General features: G+C 40.3%; 1 protein-coding gene across 2 annotated transcripts in view; it reads right to left on the bottom strand.

Annotated features, from left to right (window-relative positions):
• Positions 1 to 1,373: 1,373 nt before the first annotated feature.
• ACVR1C (activin A receptor type 1C) overlaps positions 1,374 to 20,013 on the bottom strand; it is a 63,182-nt gene continuing 44,542 nt past the window's right edge. Inside the window, exons 3-9 of one of the 2 annotated variants that reach the window (XM_078376391.1) lie at positions 16,093 to 16,254; positions 13,026 to 13,256; positions 11,399 to 11,566; positions 9,644 to 9,800; positions 7,541 to 7,665; positions 6,566 to 6,696; positions 1,374 to 4,647 (exon numbers count right to left, since the gene is read on the bottom strand). In XM_078376391.1, coding sequence (XP_078232517.1) covers positions 4,522 to 4,647; positions 6,566 to 6,696; positions 7,541 to 7,665; positions 9,644 to 9,800; positions 11,399 to 11,566; positions 13,026 to 13,256; positions 16,093 to 16,254 — 1,100 coding nt within the window. In that variant the 3' untranslated portion in view covers positions 1,374 to 4,521. Of the gene's footprint in view, positions 4,648 to 6,565; positions 6,697 to 7,540; positions 7,666 to 9,643; positions 9,801 to 11,398; positions 11,567 to 13,025; positions 13,257 to 16,092; positions 16,339 to 20,013 lie in introns of both variants that reach the window. The other variant, XM_020801156.3, reaches the window with a different exon arrangement.

Below are 20,013 nucleotides of genomic sequence, written 5' to 3'. Positions count from 1 at the left end.
ACAAGCTTTCTTTCACATAGCACAGATGTTAGCAAACAAGTTTCTGCTGAATGTTCTGAACTGCAGCTTCCATAATCCTTAACAGTTGGCCATGCAAAGATGTAGCCAAAAACATCATAGGCACCAGATTGGCTACTCTTGACAAGAAACTTATTTTACTCAGAATTAACCGAACATTCACTAAAATGCCTATAGAAAGGATACTGATTGTGTCCAGCAGATGGCACACTGATCACATTAATATAAAACTAGATCTCTGTGTTTGTAGGCAAGGCTGGTTTGCTGCATGTGCTTGTTGGGCCCCTGACTTTATTTCTTCTTTGTTTAAATAAGTTGTTCTACTTAAAAACATTGTGGTGCATGCATGAACTGATGTATGGACATGATGTTTAAACAGTTTACCCAAGGGTTACAAACAGACCACTTAAATTAGGTACAACTAATGATACTTCAAAGAAACCTACAAGCAACCCAAACTACTTGTGAGAAACTAATCTAACTTCCAGATGGACAATTCCCAGCAGTACCAGCCAAAAGGCACTACGCTCCTGCCCTCTTTTCCTACTCAGCAGATATCTTGTGGTAGAGGGAAAATGGCAGGAGAATGTTGTTCATAAGTGAACAATGACAATACTTGAAGCCTTCATCACAGCTATAAACAAAGTGGGACAATCACACCATTAAAACCTTAGCTGTCAGTACTCCCAGATCAGCAAGAATATTCTCTGCGTTACACACGAGACCACCTGGTTTCCCTTGAGAAAAGAGAGCGACACAAAGGGGAGACAAGGGGGAAGAGAGGAGGCCTAGGACAGCTAGGACATAGAGAGAGAGAGAGAGTATGCGGAAGAAACTCCTCCTTGCATCCTAACCATTGCCTTCCTTGGATGCAGTTTTTGTAGCGTACAAAGGGATTCACCTTGTACTTTATCCAGGGACAAAGTTTTCTGTCACCTGACAGTAGTATCTCCTCCTGCTCTGACAGGCTTGGCGCTACCACTTTGGCTGTCTCTCAGTCCTCTTGGATCTGCTGATGACACTTGGCCACAGACTGCGTAGAATAAACAGATAAAAGATAGAGCATTCCCTCTGCAGCAAGGACTCTGTGTCTGGATTCAGCCAAAGGATGCGTGTCTTTCCACTCAGATTATGATCTTAAAACAAAATGGAACACCATCCTTGAAAACAGTGGTGTGTGAATTACAGATTACTTCAAATGTTTGGATGTTTGGAGTTGAAAGGAATTAAGAATAGCATTATGTGCATTGCTTTTACCTTAAAAAAAATCAGTTGAAGTTCTTGAGTCATCTGTTTTATAACCAAGGTGTGCTTTAACCGTTGGCTTTCTGATACCCTAAGAAAACACCATGCAATTCCTAGGCATCATGTGTTTATTACTGAAAAGAGTTTACATGTTTTCACAAAAACAAATGGTAAAGAAGCAATACAGCAAAAATGCTGCTTTAGAAAAATACACTTTCAGGAGAGAATAGCAAGTATACAAAAATACAACATTAATACCCATTATTTACAAAGTAGAGGCAGCAGCAATATCAAAGCGATGTTTAAAATAAATAAATATTTTACTTGTCACAATATAGATTAGACTGTGCACAATTTGAAGACTGACTTCATCATTCAGTTCCATATCTACATGTGAATCTAATGTGTGGCTGAAGATCTTTTTAAAATCCTATTTCTTTAAAAGGCACAGCTCTTGTGGAGCTGTACAGAATGAAAAACTACACTGGTTCCCTCCCCCTACACTGGTCAAAATGGGGCTCTGCCCCAATATATAGCATCTCTTTTGAAGATAATTGCTTTCTTGTGACGTAAATACTATGCAGCTAATTGAAACATGCAAATTCTTCAGGTTCTGATTATTGCACATTAATCATATCCAATGTATGTATTTTGTACCTTTTAATACACCCCTCCACTCCCCAGCAGAGCCATGAATGTGCAGTTCAACATCAGGACAACACACAGCATGGGCTTATCTGTAACAAAATATTTCAAAACATAATTGTGCAGCTTGTGGCAGCATCCAGTTAAAGATGTTTTCTGCAAGGCAACTAACTGATTATCCCCATAAGAAATCATCACACTGGGCAAGACAGTTGACAGGTACGTGACTCCTGCCATGCCAAAGAAAGAAAGAGACAGCTATAGAGAGAGACACATATATATATATACATACATACATACACACACACACACACACACACAGAGAGAGAGAGAGAGAGAGAGAGAGAGAGACAGACAGACAGACAGACAGACAGACGAAAGAAAGAAAGAAAGAAAGAAAGAAAGAAAGAAAGAAAGAAAGAAAGAAAGAAAGAAAGAAAGAAAGAAAGAAAGAAAGAAAGAAAGAAAGAGATTGATTCCCAGCTATATTAATGGATTGCTGAAGAACAAGGAACAGAAATGGCACTCTGCATGTAAAAGGCCTCTCTTATTTCTGGCATTTTCAACAGAAGCCACACAAATTGTCATAATAAAAAGCTAAGGGCATAGTAAAATGGCAGAAAGGTGATTATTTAGTTCAGAAAATGCAAGAGGCAATTTAAACACTAGCTTGATGAACCACAGATTTGCCCGTACAGAGCTAAGGACTGTTCACATGTGCAACATTTATCCTGGGTGTCCTGCAGCAACAAAAAAAGCCCTACTAGTATGAATACATTTCAATGATGAATCACCACACACAAAGATTTCATATCATCAGATGTCAGCTCAAATAAAAAACAATGGGAATCATCTGCCACTGTACACAGATACCAGCTCCTAGGTGGGCTACAAGGATGGTCCTATGAGTGTCATTATTTTTTACATTTTCACTTCAGTCACAGCCCAGCGCAGCTGTGTACTGTGCAGGCATGAGCTTGCAACACTAGGCTAAAAACTAGCCCAGGCTACAAAGACTCAGGGCCAGATCAGACATGAAAAGCAACAGATTCTCATTTTGCAGTACAATTTGCAGACACAGTGAGGTCGCCCAAGATCAGGGTTGTGTTGGTTTAAAACCCTTCTACTACCCATACCAGAGTCATGATCCAGATCAGGGCCCTCCACTTCCTCTAGAGCAGAGGCAAACCCTATATGGTCCATAGCCTCAGTCTTGGTACAACAAAACAAATGTCTAATTGATCCTCACAACAATGGTCCACAGCTAAGATTTTGGAATATTTTGCTCACAAATCAGAAGCTTAACATGTTTTTTTTTTTAAAAGATACATAACAAATGTACATTTTACTATCAAGTTGCACATGAAGCTTTCAATAAATGGCCACTTTGAAGACAATGAATAATAGAACGATAAGGTTTGCTTCACAGCATACAAGGTTCCAGTGAAGTTTACTTATTTGGTTAATTGAACATTAAACAAAAGATAGTTACATATTGCACCAGCTATTTTACAAGGTTTTGTGGCAAAAGCTTCAATGCCTTGACAAACATGGTATCTGTGTTGAGGATAAGGGCACAATTGCTTATAAGGAATGTAGAAAGCTGCCTCATACAGCAAGTTAGACCACTGGTCCATCCAGGCTAGGACTGTCTACCGTGACTGACAGCAGCTCCTTGCGATGTCTCTCAAGACACCTTCAGTTTGATGCTTCTAAGTGGAGATTCCAGGGGAGGGTGGTTCCCTTTGTATGCATTTTTTCAGTCATTAGGTTTCTTGATTTAGCAGATATACATAGTGCATTCTAATTCCAGCCAACAGGAGTGCCTGCCTTCCCCAGCTGCATAAGAAATGTTACATCATAGACACACCACAACTTGAGGGCCTTCCAAAAGGAAATGGCAAGCCCAGCATCTTTGTGAGTGTGTAAGATCTATGGAGACTCTGCAAGGCCTGTACGAACAGGAGATCTTATGAGGATGCTCCACAACTAATAGCACATCTCATACCACAGACATCAGTTCTTTAGATGAACTGGAAAGCTACCCATCAGTTACGATTTCCTGGAGGAATGAAAAATACAGGGCAGGCAGGGAATATGGCATGGAACAGATACTCTTAATACAGAGAAATCACCCTAGAATACAGACCTTTTGAACAATGAATACTGTATTTTCTTCAGTGCTTTGTACACCATCAGCAGAATCATCTGTGGCGGTGATAACACGCCCCAACATGCTTCGTTCTCAGATGTGTCCTGGGATTTGTTGGATCTTGGGATGATAAAGCAGGGGCAGGAAAGTCAACAACACAGTGGGTCAGGTGAGTGGACCATGACCCAAGTTCCTAAAAAAATACCAAAAACTTCCAACAACCTCATTTACCAGATAAGGTACAGTAGATGGGACAGAATTCATGTGCCAAAATAAAAAAATAAAAAATCACATGGATGAATTTGAACATATGATTGATTCTATTTTCCTGCATTCTGGGGTTTGGCCTCTTAAACACTATACTTAGCATGAAGTGAGGTAGAGCAAAATCAGGAAACAAAAGGCAGAAACAAACAAAATGGACTTGATCTTCTCCCTTCTTTTCCGCAGGGTGTGCAAACTTAAGCTTTGGAATCTTCTCGTATGCAGAGCTGAGAAATTGTCTTCTTAATGCGAAGTGCTGTCAGCCGAGCCGCCCCATTGGTATACCAGCACTCGCGCATTATTCGGCCCATTACTCTGAGTGCCTGAAGAAAGAGCAAAGCACAGTTTTAAAAAAAGCCCTTCATGCCCAATGGGTAGCTTCAGTGCGATGTGAAAACCACCAGGAAGACAAGGAAAGGTTTCAAAAAGGTTGAAGCCGTAAGCAGGTATTTTATAACTTTGCAAGTATTATTTATTGTACTAAACACACAAAACATTGTAATTTGCATTAATCAGTTCTGGTACTCTGACCCATTCCTGCTCAGAGAATGACAGTTTCCCCTTGTTTTGTACATCAAAAGCCTGCTTTTGAAGATTGGCAGACCTCCTAGAACAGTGTATGCCACACAGGAAGCAGCCCCAACAGGTCTACTGCCTGAGGTGGGGAGAGAAGCACTGCCCATTGCTATCATCTCCACTCATCCTTTCTCCTGCTGCCCCCACCCCAGCTACACTCTTCTCCCTCTCCCCCCCCCCAATGCCTCTATCTCTTCTTTCTGCCCCCACCCAGGCATCTCCACCTCCACCACTTCCTTTGGGGTCTGCAGCTCTTGTCGCCACTGCTGCTGCTACTGCTGCTGGCGACTCCCATAATTCTGCTGGTCCAGAATGTCTCTGCACAGAGACAGAGCCACCAGCTTTCCACGGAGTTTGCTGTTTTCTAATTACTAGTTGCCACTTAGTACAGGGGTTTTTTCCTTTCAAAAATGCCTGCATTGAGAGGTCCTCAAAGCCTGGTAGTTCTGAAATTGCTAGTTCCAGAGACCAGCTGATGGGGTTTTAGAAGTAGTGGCAGCAAAAAGTATTTGTATGGTAGGCTACCACTTAAGGTAACCGTCCCCCTTGGTCTAATGGCAGGGCAAGCTTTAGTTGCAAGCAGAAATGTCTTCCACTCCTGTAACTGCTGCTCTGGATTCAAGCCACTGTATGAACAGAATTCTGGACAAGAGAGGTAGGTGCATTGATCCAGCATTGGTTGTTATGCAATTTTAAGGGGGCCGGGGGGGGGGAAGCACCACCCATCTCCAGGGCTGAAATTATGCTATTACCAGGTGGAGATGTGCTGTTCATTTAGAAATGAGGACAAGGTATTTTCTACATCAGATCTGATGTGGTACTTGAAACCTTACTTGTCTGAAAAAATTACAATGTTAAATTATTCAGAAGAGGTAGCTGTGTTAGTCTTTGCTAGCATATCAGGGGGAAACAAAAGAAAAAGAAAAGAAAAAATTAATTTTTAATTTTTGTCTTCTTTTTGCCTGATGTGTAAAATCTTTGTTAGCTCATACCATTACCATTCCTTCTGTGTAATGAACACGGCCAAAGAGCCCGAAAAACCCACAACAACCATTAGATCCCGGCCGTGAAAGCCTTCGCAAATACATTGAATAGTGTTGACTTATAAAATTTCTCATGATTTGAGAGTGGAGGGCTTTCTTTAGGTATTTGGGCTTTCTTTTTCTAATTTTACTCATTTTGCTGACATTTCTGATGATTCCCCCCCCCCTAAAAAGTTCCTATAAATCAGTGAAAAGTATGTGTGTGTATGTGTATGTGTTCTGCTGTCAAGTCGAAACCGACTTATAGAGACTTTAAGATGGCTTCAAACCCTGTTCTCCACAGTCCTAGAAGCAGCATAATTGAGGAAAGGTTTTTGTAGCAAGTTATATACCGTATTAGTCTTAAAAAGCAACTTCCCAAACTCTGGTTAATGCTAGTTTATTTTAGTCCAGGACTTGGGGAGAGGATTTCTATGTCTGAATTTTGCTTCACATTGACCCCTTTTACTTTAAAAGGAATGTATGTGTAACAAATAAAGAAATCATGTTCTTTATTAGTAAGTTTCTATGCTTCAATTCAACTAAAATGTACACTGTTAAGACATATGGATATACTTGCAGATATAGATACTGTAAACAAAGCAAATAAAACATGATGGAGGAGAAGAAGAAGGAGAATTACCTCACAGCTTTGCCACTGGTTTGGGATATTTGGTCTAAGTTTTTGTTCACAGACAACCTTTCTCATATCTTCTATTGAAGGATCAGAAGGCACCACATCATAATATGGCAGTTGGTACTCCTCAACAATTCCTGGGAAAAGAAATATAGTACAAATGTATTTTTATTAGGGGTCCTTTCAAACTTTATGCAAGACCGTTTTGAAAACCTCTGTAGGTGTGGCAGGGAACACTGATGCATCACCAGATAACTAGAACCCCCTTCTGTATAAATAATGTTTCCTCAAAACAGTGTTTCTGCAAATTTCTGCTTCCAAAAAAAAGGAAACCAGTTAAAAAACATCATTGGAAGTTTCTAAAATCATCCAAACTTGTAGCACAGGAAGGTTGCTGGCACTGGCAGGTATCTTTTTTTGTACCCCTCCTGTCAATCATGGGAAGCCAGTCTAGCAGAGGTGACTGACTAGGAAGTTGGCCAAACCCCTGTAAGGGCAGGTAAAATTCCAACATTCTGGGTAGGAGCCAAAGAATCATTAGCAGGAGGACAGGCAGCATTAATGATGAAAAGTAATCCTGCAACATACAAATAATTATCTTTGGCCAGGGGTGGTAATAAAGAGCAGACGGAGATGTTGGCGAAACAGATTTTGGCTAACAATTTGGCTAATTATTAATTACACTGAGCGACAATGGCTGTATTTTGTAAGCAATACGTTTTATTTCCTTGATCAATTTCTAGCGACCCAATCCAGGAGGTTAAAATATTTAATTATCCGGGTGGCTTGTCTTGTCTGTCTGTCTGTCTGTTTGTCTGTTCAGTAGCCACTTAGATTCCTCTTGGAACTGAGTGTGTGCTTTTTGAAGGGAAAAAGTGTCAATGCATTTTGCCCTCTATTATGCTACGTATGTCAAGAATGAGTTAGAAATTCAGCAATTTGGTGGATTACAGAACCTTTAATAAGATATATATGTTGTACCTCCAACTGAGCATCTGCGCGATATCTCCCAGTACACCAGCCCGAGAGAATAAATATCTGCACGCTTGAAGGACTCAAAGATATTCATGTTCATTGTATCATCGAGTATTTCTGGAGCCATATACCTTCCAATGAAAAAGGTGCTTCAACTCATATATTTATCACAGCAGAGGAAACAGCATGCTTACATAGGTAACAAGGATTAGGAGGTTGAATAACAGACAAGGATTCAGGAGAGCTGGATTCAATCTCTGCTCATCCCTGGAAACTCACTTAGGGTGAGGTGGGAGTTAGTGGCAATGGTAAAACCACACCATGAACACCTCACACACCTCAAAAATCCTATTAGGATTGCTGCAAGTCAGACGTGACATGATGGCACATAACTGCAAAGACTTAGAAATTGAACCCCATTCCTTTTCTTGCAAATAATTTGCATAACTACAGTGGACCCTTGACTTACAGACGGCTTGACTTACAGACTTTTTGAGTTACAGACTTCTCTGGCTACAAAATTTAGGTTTGACTTGCAGACTGAGATTTGACTTACAGACCAGAAAAAAAACAAAATGGAACAAAAACGGCCTGTTACGGGATTAATCGGTTTTCAATGCACTGTAGGTCAATGGAGACTTGACTTACAGACTTTTTGACTTGAGAACCGCCTTCCAATACGGATTAAGTTCTCAAGTCAAGACCCCACTGTATGCATATAAGAGTGGGGTGCAGAGGTTCTGGCTGGTCCCTATCCTGACCTATGAATGTTCAAGAAAAGTCAGAACAGATCCTATCTTCACTAGGGTGGGGCCAGCTTGCTTCTTCACCTTGTTCAGTCTAGACTAGCAATCATAATGTGGAAAAGGCTTCAAATAAGATCAATTAAAGCAAGAGTTAGAAACCATTTGTGCACTGTAATAAACAATGCAAATGAAGCCACATATCAGCTCCTTATTGGTCTGGCTGTTGGTCTGCCTGCCTGCCTGCCTCTCAAAGAGCAACCTGTAGTGTTGCTGCTGATCATCTTCAAGACTATAGCTTGGGGAGAAGGAATTAACCTTTTACCCTCATTTCCCAGTTCTAAAGAAAACTGCTTTGATGATGCTGCAGTTTGTGTAAGAAGGAAGGCAACTTTTGCCACCTATGCCTGTTCCCCTCTGGAGGCAAAATGCAGCTTTGGGGATGGAAGAAGCCTGGGACTCAAATGTAAGGGGATGGATGAACACCATGGGATCCCTATCCTGATTTTTCTATCTGCTCACAGGTACTATTTTAAAAGAGAAAAGAGAGAGGAACCATGCAAAATCAAAGCACACATTTAGTACAATGCTATCATTTGATCTGAAGAAACTCAGATATACAAGAGCAATGCAAACGGAGGGTTCACACTGGAACCATTGTATGTAACAGCCGTTGGTATTGCATTTCTCACTAGTTTGTCCAGGAATACACTCTGGTTTCACTTTGTGACAATATCACAATGCAAAGTCAGAGTGAGGCCAGTGGGGCTGTGAAACATTTTCACTGTCTTTAACAGGTCCCTGGACTTTCATAGAAACAAATGGGCACATTTTACTGTCTTTCCCTGAAAATAAGACAGGGTCTTATATTAATTTTTGCTCCAAAAACACATTAGGGCTTATTTTCAAGGGATGTTTTATTTTATTATATTTATTTATTTATTTATTGCATTTATATGCCGCCCATCTAGACACAGTCTACTCTGGACGGCTCACAACAAACAAGATAAAAACAATTTAACATATACACAGTTTTACATAGATAAAAACAGAACGATATAAAATATAAAATCATAGAATTACAATTTTAACAATTAATTTTACAGTCATGTCATCTTCTGGTTGCTGCACAATGGTGGAGGGCAGGGTTTCACTTAACTGGGGCTTATTTTTCGGGTAGGGCTTATATTATGAGCATCCTGAAAAATCATACTAGGGCTTATTTTCAGGTTAGGTCTTATTTTTGGGGAAACAGGGTACAGAAAAAGGCCAATTACAAACTAAGTTTTCAGCTCAACCTTCCACAGGCACGCAATACATGAAAGGAAGATACTATTTTGATATATTTTTAAACCTGCTGCCTTACCTCTTGGTCCCCACTCTAGGATTCTGAGGTATGTCAATGGTGTTTAACACAGAGTCATGCTTAACAGCAAGTCCCAGGTCAGCAATGGCACAGGTTTCATTTTTTTTGACTAAAATATTTTTAGATTTGAGGTCTCTGTGCGAAATAGCTGGCTTGCCTGCAAAATACAAAATATTTTGCACAATCAACATATCTCCTGCTGTATTTTTACAACTGATATATTGAGCCATTCTGCTATCTTAACTACAGTACAACAAAAGCATATGTTTAGTATTTCAGCATGGGCTAAATGAATATAAACCACAAACTTCACATAAATGCCTTCTGCTTACAGTACTTTCTTGCTTCTGTTCTAAAACCAATATTGTCTTCCCCCAACTATCCTCAAGAATTTAACTTGATTCAATAATAAAATAGTAAAAGCAGAGTTTCAAAAGTTACTTCTAAAAATACAAGAAGCTGAAGTCCATAACATCATCTTACCACTGCTCAGTTATGGATGGCTTTAAGGTTTCATTACACTTACTTTCCAAGCTTTGATTCTGCTTGCAGCACTCTGCCACATTCATTTTAAAAATTATTATACAGCTTAATGATGTTAATTGATTCCAAAAAAAACATCGCTATGGGAAAACATCGTTAAGCGAAAAACCGTTTCCCATAGGAATGCATTGAAAACTGGTTAATCCATTCCAATGGGAACGGATTGCCATCCTTAAGCAAAAATCCCCATAGGAAACATCGCTAAGTGAAACAATGTTTCCCCCAAGGGAAAGCCATTCAAAAGCACTGAAGCCGGCTTCAGTGCTTTTGAATGGCTTTCCGATGTCTGTTTTCGCTCATTTTTAAGTGTCTTAAAATGTTTGAAACCTGTTTTAAATGCTTGGATTCGGTAGTGCACCTTGTTAAACCTATGCACACTTAGTTTGGCTTTGTTCTGAGTCTTCGTTAATTTTTGGTGATTTTTTGTTTTCCCCATTTAAATCCATTGAACGGACACTTTTAAAGGAGCAAAAACGGACATCGTTAAGTGAAATTCCCCCACAGAGAACATCGTTAAACGATGGGGAAATTTCCTCAAAGAAACCCATCGCAAAGCGAATACATCGTTAAACGAAGCAATCGCTAAGCGAGGCACCACTGTATTATATTATAAATGGATTCAGTAACTACTAAATGCATTGCTCATTTCGTACGTACTGAAATTACTCTTGAGAAATTAACACCAATATTTGTAGAACATCTGGGAGGAGATCCATGCGTTGGAGCATGGAACAATGGTCAAGAGCAATTTGGGTAAACACCGGAGAGAGAAATATCGGTGACACAACAGTGGGGGTCTACTACAGACCTCTTAATCAGCCTGAGGATCTGGATTATGCCCTGCTGAATCAGACAACCAAATATTCCAAGAGATGAGATGAAGTCACAGTAGACTTTTATTGCCTTGTCATCTACTGTTGCCCAAGGCAAAAGAACTAAACTTGTGCCCTCTCTCATTTCATGTACAAAAGTCAATGGGATTGGCAGTGGAATCTTTCTTCAGTGCTCGCCATGGAACACCAACCTCCATTGCACAAGAAGCTGGTAGCCTGGCTCAGGAAGCTATCCAAGCAGACAACTCTTTCTCCTCCAGCACTACACTGCCTAATGGTAGGGCTGGCATTGCTTGTCACCCATTTTCCATTTGAGTCAAGCTCTGCTTCCACTTAAAGTGAGTTTAGTGTGAAGGCATCTGCATAGAAAAGTCTGTACCTTGGGTGCCAACAATCTCCATGTGAAGATGTGCAAGGCCACTTGCTATCGAAAAGGTCAGTTTAATCATCCCATCAGCTGTCACAGTGTTACTGTTTAAGTAGTCAAACAAAGAGCCTTGCTCGTAGTATTCAGAAACAAGCCACAGCTGAGTCCAGGTTCCATTATCTGTGGAGAGAGGCATATGCCTAGGTTAACATTAAGGAACAACAGAAGAGAGGCACAATGCCTCTGAGAGCAGTGCCATTCACACAAACGAGCCTACACAATATCTTGGCAAATCTGTGGATGTGCCTTTGTTATCCATAGGGGATGTGCAGGTGTCCAAAATAATTGGTGTCCTTTTATTTATTTATTTTTTAAAAAGGAAGGTATTTATTTTCCTTATTTTAAAAACCATTAAAATCAAGCATGTGTGTGCATGTGCAAGCTGTATACCATTACAGAAATAAAAAGAGGTACCTTAAGAGTATCTGTTATATACCCCACCTTCTGAAGACACAGGTCCTTTTCAGTAACAGCACCCAGATTGTGGAACTTCCACCTGAAGGAAGTGAAATGGCTCCTTTGCTCTTTTGTTTCAGATGGGCAACGAGGACTGTTTTGCTCTGTTTTTACTTTTCATGCTGGATGATATTTTGGCATTCTTTTTTCCTCTACACTTTCTAATTGTATTAGACAGGCTTTTCATTTTATTCCTAAGTTCCTTGATTTTTCTGTGAACTAATCGTTTTATCATACAGGACCCTCAGCACCTGATAGGCAGAGGGTGCAATCATTTATTCACTCATCCAGTACCACAATCGGTGTCTAGAACTGCGTTAAAAACCCACCACCATAATAGACAGAGGAGGGTTGCAGGAGGAACCAACAAGAAAAACAGGACACATTACTTGCCAGAACTTCACATATACAGGATAGACTCTATCTGGTGTCTAAAAGACAATAAGAAAGGCAATAGATGGAAGGGATTTCACCGTTAGAACACAACCACCAAGAAAGCCTTCCCTCCAGTAACCTCCTGACCTCTACTGGTGAAGGCAATGCAAAAAGGGCCTCCAGCTGGCAGTTGGGCTCATATGCATTGACACTTCCAGGATTGCCTGGAAGTTTCAGGGTTGGCCCAAAAATATTCTGTTTTTGGCTAGGGACAAATGACAAGATGGCATCCCTTCACCATTCCATGTAGAGAAGCCAACTGGGCTGAGTGCTGAATCTTTCTTCAACAATGGCAATGGGATATTCATTTTCTGCATCTGATATTTTATGGTGCCCAGGATGAGTTATGTGTCAGATGCAGCTCTGGCATCAGTCAAAAGGAAACTACCAAGGCATTCATCATCAGGAGGAGGAGCTTCCTAGGAAGCTGGCAATGCCACTCCTAGTAGCTATGCTTAAACCATTCTGCCTAATATTAGGGCTGGTTCTGGGCAGTTTGTAACAGTATCACAAGGCACAATGTCCCCAAGTAATCATAAATCAGGCTTTCCTAATCTGTTCTACAAATAGAGTTATATATTTCTATTTTTTCCATGAATTGTTTTTCCCCCCCTCTCCAAGAAAAATAATTCCACTGGACTAAGCCAGCACAGGACAAACATTGTGAAACTGTTTGGAAGCACTATACCCTTGTTATCAGCGGCAATAAAACCCAAGATATTTTCATGCCTCAGCATAATTGTCTGATAGATTTCTGCTTCACGAAACCATGACCTTTCATCTCTCGAGGAAAAGATCTTCACAGCTACGTCTTCTCCGCACCATTTGCCACGCCAGACTTCACCAAATCGACCTTTTCCTACTATTTCCTGAAGAACAATGGTTCTTGCAATTGTTCTTTGAACAAGAAGGGGTAGCCCTAGTAAGAGAAATGCAGGAGTTATGAAACATTCATGTATGCAATGCTTCTTAGAAACCAAGAAGTGTTGTCTTTCCGCTACATTAACAATATGTACACAGAAATCAACTTCGATTTGTGAAACCCACATCATTAATACCAATGATAAGATCTTATTGCTTCTGAAAGAACTCAGTTGCTCTTCAATTCTATGACCTCTCTTAGCCAACGCCGTTGACAGGAGCTGATAGAACTGGAGCCTATCATGAAACAAAAAAGAAGCATCTTGTGCAGAGTGGCACTCCAAGCTTCACAGAAATGCCAAAGGTATTTACAGAAAAAAACTGAAATCATAAGAAAATCCCCATCGCTGGCTGAAGAGGAACAATGTTGTCAATATATATGCAATGTTTTATTCTGACAAATTTACAGATATTATCAGCTGTGTGGAAAGAAGGGGATCCAGCTCATCAAGCAAGATTATGTGGAAAAGGCATGGCAATCTGTTCAATGCATTATTGTTGCACAGGTTTACCCTAATGTTTGGGAATAAGCATGGATACTTTAGGCCACATACCATTCATGCTGAAAATGGGGAGGGGGAACCATCCGCCTAGTTGCACCACCTCAGTTTCCACGTTTGACATTGTCTCTCTAGATCAGTGGTTCTCAACCTTGGGTAATCCAGGTGTTCATCTAGAGCAGTGGTTCTTAACCTTTGTTACTCGGATGCTTTTGAACTGCAACTCCCAGAAACCTCAGTCAGCACAACTGGTGGTGAAGGCTTCTGGGAATTGCAGTCCAAGAGCACCTGGGTTACCCAAGGTTGGGAACCATTGCTCTAGATCACTAGTTCTTAACCTTGGGTTACTCAGGTGTTTTTGGACTGCAACTCCCAGAAGCCTTCACCACCAGCTGTCCTGACTGGGGTTTCTGGGAGTTGCAGTTCAAAAGCATCCGAGTAACAAAGGTTAAGAACCACTGCTCTAGATGAATATTCATAATTAGCCTCCTCCTACAGCCCTGGACAAGCCTTTACAGTAAATACTTTTATTTCCCCTTTCTTTTATATCCAAGTAGCGGTCCTTGGATCACATTACACCACAAGAGCAAAATTTACCTGAACCTCCACAGGCTAACCCACAGGTAAATGATCACGTTTGCCACAGTTTTAACCCTTGATTATTTTAAATTTGTAGTGATAATATTATATAGCCTCACAGTCCCCGGACTGGTACCTAGAGATGATAAGACCCCCCCCTCCCATCACATGGATGATATATGAAAAATTTCCCCCTAAGGTTTTGGTGGGGTGACGGGAGGAATGAGAGATTTTTCCCCCCTCTTGTTTTTCATATTTCTCCTAATGGCTGAAAATGAAGTGGCCCTGTAAGAGTCTGCCTGAGAAAGTCAAATGGTATCATCAAAACTCCTCCAACTGTAAGAGCAGCTGTGCATAATAGTAGAGCTCTCAGAGCATATGGCATAAGCAGAAATAAGATTTCAGTCCCTGCTTTCAGTTCCCATAAAGCATGGTGTTAAGCAAGAAGACGGACTGAAATCTATTCTTATTTCAAAACAGATGTAAACATTTTGGCTCAGGAAACACTCAGGAGTTGTTAAAGTGACCCTGGTGTTTGGAGCCAGAAACATTGGCCTTTCACAGACATACACAGAAGAGTCTGGAAATGAGGCAGAGGCATTGGTTGCTATAGTTTTACAGTCATAAACCTCTTCCATATTTGGCTTATGGTCAGATATAGCAATTTTAATTTTTCAGTAGAGAGATAAGCAGAATATGCTGAAAGCACATAAAGGTTTCTGAGAGCCATCACTGACCTCGGAGCGACTGTCACATTTTCAGCCATTTTTTTAATGTCAAGGTATGTTTTTCCACATGGTACCTCAGAGATTCTAAGTAGCATCAAATTTATCTATATTCCTGTCATTTATTTGTTTTGTTCAGGAAAGACATACATCTTCTGGAGAGTTTCATTCACATTCCTAAATGCACATCTAATAAGCAATATTAGTGTATTTTTAGATGCCCAAATGTGGTTTTTACCTTACCAAACAAAGATCTTTACCACAACTGTTCCCAACAATACACAGTACTGATTCTTCATGACAAGTTGTAAAGCTTCTTTACTGTGTGGTTGCAAAATAGTATACTGAACTAATATACTGAAAAGGCTGAGTGGTTTACCACACAAATACACAGGATTACAGGTTCACTCTCTAAAATAAGCTGACAGTTTATCAATAATAGATCTTATTTTCACATTATACACAAGGCTTTTTTAATAACTATATTCACATTTCAGCCCATTTTAATGGTAATGAAACACAATACTGTAAGGTTTATGAACCTGTTCAACCCTGTGGACACACGGCACTATTTCATGAGTTTTTAAATGTTTATACCAAACACTTTATATGATATCTTTTGCTTTATATTGCATTACACTGTATTTTTACCTTATTTTTACCATAAACTGCCTTGATTACATTAAACACAGAAATACAGGGTAATAATTAATATAGTGAAGAATTTCATTATTCCTTTTCAGCAGGAGAAGCAATTTTGTCAAAGGAAAAAAAAACACATGTGGTCCTGCGTCACATGATTCTGAGAAAACATTATTTTCTCACAACTCAGGAGCACTATGGAAAGAAGCAATGTTGTGCCAGTTCCCATGTCATCTCCAGATAATGTAAACACAACAGGCAACTATGCAGCAGGCATCTTCACACAAATCCCCATGGCATCACTATGCCTTGCTGTTATATACATGGTTAATCAAAATGTATATGTCTAGGTACTGTACATTCCAATTGGTAGCACATACACACGTACCAGATCCAGAGCCTGATGTCGTCATATCAAAAATTAAATCTTTGAGCGTCTTCCCTGGATTCACCAAGTTGCATTCAGAGAGAGGTTCTTCAATATTTGGCCTCCTTTTCTTCCTGAATCTGCAGTGGTGGCTTTGACAGGTGTACACAGTCAGCATTAAAGCTACAGACAAGACACAGACTGGCACAGTTATCATCACTGTCAGTTCCACAGGGCCCAGCTTTGCTTGGTCTGAAGTATCTTGACCTTTAAGCAACAACAACAACAACAACAACAAGCAAATAGAGTGGGTATGCAATCCACTGTCCTCTCAGAAAAATAACTGAATGTACAATGGACATGTTTACAAAAGTCATTAAAAGGATTTTTGCAGAACACAGAGGCATCTCTGTCGTCCAATACGCAAACGCCATGCCCTTGGCAAGGCATGGCAAATTTTGTGCCTTTTAGCAGGAGAGAAAGGTTGTAAAGGGGAAGGGGCAAAAAAGCAGATCTCCAGGGCTTTTATGTCCCTATTCTGTCCCAGTTGTGACACAGTAGAGAGAAATAGCAAATACGGACGGACATTTGGCTCGGAGACCAAAGGGAATCTGAGATTCTGCATTGGCTAGAATCCTATTGGTGTCTGTGTAGGAGCTGCATAACTTGGTGCAGCTAATTGTGGCTAATTAATGATCAATTATCTTCAGCAAGTTACAAGGAGACATATACAAGCACTAGTAAAATTCTTGCCATCACTGCAGCAAAAGCAAAGCCAGTTGTGAATTTTAAGTCAAATTCATAGCAAAAATTCATAGCTTGCTTTTATTTTTGCAAGTGGAGCATCTAAATTCTCCTCCACTGGAAAACTGGCCTCTTTGTCATAATTCAGTACCAACATCAGCCAGAATGGACACCACCTGCCATTCCTAATTTGATCTGATAAATCCCAGGCACCCAACTGATAGCTTTTTCTCACAGCAAATTTCAAAGGGATGGTCCTGAGGTATCATTGTATTAAATGTGTGCTAGCACGAGTCCTTCCAGGCAGCCCAGGGACTATCATATTATGCTCATAACGTCTGAAAATATTAAAAATAAGAGTGTCCTAGTGTAATTTTTCCAATCTCTGCCCCACAGTAGAAGAAGAAATTGAACCTAGCAGGCATGACACACAAAAGATTAGAAGTAGTTGGCAGAAGGGGTTAGTAAACGAGAGTTTGGATTCACTTCCAAAACAACAACAACCCAGCAACAGAAAAGCAGCCATTGTTTTGGAAGAGAAAAGACCACTATTTGTTAATCCCAGGCAAGGGAACTGAAAAGGCTGAGTGGTTTACCACAAAAGTATTACAGGCTCACTTTCTAAAATAAGCTGATAGTTTACCAGTAATAGATCTAATTTTCACATTATAGTGGTGCCTCGACTTACGAACGTCCCAACATACGACCATTTTGAGTTATGACCAGCTCTAGCCAAAAAATTTTGCTTCGACTTGTGCCCAGAGCTTCTAGTTACGAACAGAAAAAGGCAGAGGGGAAAGGTGGGGAATTCAAATTGCTAACCGTTGGTAGGCAAAGAGACTGTTTCTTTGTAGCTCTTTCGCCCCAATGGTTAGAGTGAGTGTGATGGAAGGAGGCTTCAGATTGGCTGGTACGGTAAGGTAATGCTTTCTGCTTTTTAAAAACTGTTCTGGGTGGGTTTTGCAGCATCGTTTTGGGCTGGGTGGTGGGATTATGTTTCTATGCTGTGATGGATCTTACAGGGTTTGTTTGCTTTTTGGTGTTTTTCCCCCATTTCCGATGGGTCTTGTGGCGTTTGTTTGCTTTTTGTTTTGTTTCCCCCCCATTTCTGATGGGTCTTGGGGGGGTTGTTTGCTTTTAGGAGTTTCCCCCCATTTCTGATGGGTCTTGTAGTGTTTGTTTGCTTTTTGGGATTCTTCCCCATTTCCGATGGGTCTTGGGGCGTTGTTTGCTTTTTGGTTTTTCCCCCCCCATTTCCGATGGGTCTTGGGGGGTTGTTTGCTTTTTAGGGTTTCCCCCGATTTCTGATGGGTCTTGAAGGGTTTGTTTGCTTTTGGGGATTTTTTCCCATTGCTGATGGGTCTTGGGGGGGTTGTTTGCTTTCTGCTTTGCTTTTTTGCATTTTCGAAGGGTCATGAATAGTTTGTTTGCTCCCCCCCCCCCTTCGGCTGGAACGAATTAATCGTATTTCCGATGGGTCCTGCAGTGTTTGGTGTTTGTTTGATTTTTGTGGGGGTTTTGGTGATTTTTTCCTTTGGCTGGAACAAATTAATTGCATTTCAATGCATACCTATAGGAAATGGTGCTTTGACTTACGACCATTTCGAGTTACAACCAGAGTTCCAGAACCAATTAAGTTCGTAAGTCGAGGCACCACTGTACACACAAGGCTTTTTTAATAACTATATTTGTAACACTTAATATACAACAGTGGCACATGTGCTGCTTTCTGAAATGCTTAGAGAAGGTTTCATTGCTTCTAAAATACACCATATACTAAAATCAGAACAAATAAAGCGGGACTAAAAGGACACAAGTCGACATCAGCAGTTGCATGCACAATGATAAAGTTGCCCTAAATTTACCTAATTGCTTTGTCATGTGCCGCCAAATACTCAGCTTCTGTCAATAACTCCCTCAGAAGCTGGGCTTTCATAACTGATCTTATCACTGAGGCCTGAAGCAAAGCCTGCATGAGCAAAAAATATTCTACATGCCACTCACACAAAAAGAGGCTCCACACATTGAACACAACACGGGGATTGCCCCTACTTAAACAGCCACATGATGAGTGTGGATCTTAATGAATGATATGAATAGACGTTTTTCTAAGATCTCTATATTTTCTGTGTGAATACTGAGGCAGGATGAGGGAAATCACATGGAAGTCAACTCAGGACTAGATATCTATTTAGTGCAACACCTTGGGTCTTAGCCAGATGGCATATTGCAGTGGTGCACCAGATATACTGCTGGCAAGGAAGTGCTACACAAAAATAGTCCAGCATGTGAAAGACTTGCACAGAGTGTAACTAGTGTAGACTCATTAAATCAATTTACAAAGTGTTGACTCATCATTCCATAATTCAGTAGACCCCTGTAGAAACCATGTAGTTTCTACATGGGACTAAGCCATAAAATTCTGGCACAGGATCTTAAATGTTTCACATGTGTGTGAAGAACTCGTCTAGCTGTCACCAAAGAGCTTCACCTTAGTTGTTGATTAGCATTAGTAAACAAGTAAAGAGTATTTCCAAACCAGAAACTGGTTTCATACTCACTCCCTGCCCAAGGATGCCTGAGTACTTTCTTAACACAAACCTGCTTGCATTCTAGGGCCTATGTGGTCAAGTAGCTTCTGAATTATAGTGATCCTAACAGAGTTTCTCAAATATCTGTGATGTTCAAGGTGTGGTTTACCGTTGCCTCCAATCAGTTCATTTATTTGACTTCAGCAAGGATTTTAGCCCAGGTTTCTTGAATTGAACAATCTACAGTATCTTTTATGCCACACTGGCTTTCACTCTGTACTCTGCACTACATTTCTCATGGTATGTCAGGGGCATGTTATGTTATGTGTATCTAGACCCCCTAACTTGGTGAAAAATTGCTCCAATTTTGCCTCTTGCTGGAAATACAGGAGCACCTCCTCAAAAAAATATGTATTATAATTTATGTCTGCAAATGGAAAACTTCTTTGCAGACCCATATCTTCATGTTCTTTAGACGTTAAGTCTGATACAGAAGCATCTTGATCCATATGCATATAAATTCATGAACTTCAGATAAAACCTTTGGATTACCTACTTCCCTTCTGTCTTCACACCCATTCAGGTAGTTAAATACTGCTAAGTGCTTCCACAAGTGGAATTATATCCATTGTCAGATTAAATGTATAGTTAATTTTATTTTATCCTA

This window comes from Pogona vitticeps, chromosome 1 (assembly GCF_051106095.1).
Source record: "Pogona vitticeps strain Pit_001003342236 chromosome 1, PviZW2.1, whole genome shotgun sequence".
Taxonomy (NCBI): domain Eukaryota; kingdom Metazoa; phylum Chordata; class Lepidosauria; order Squamata; family Agamidae; genus Pogona; species Pogona vitticeps.
This window is presented reverse-complemented; position numbering and strand designations above follow the sequence as displayed.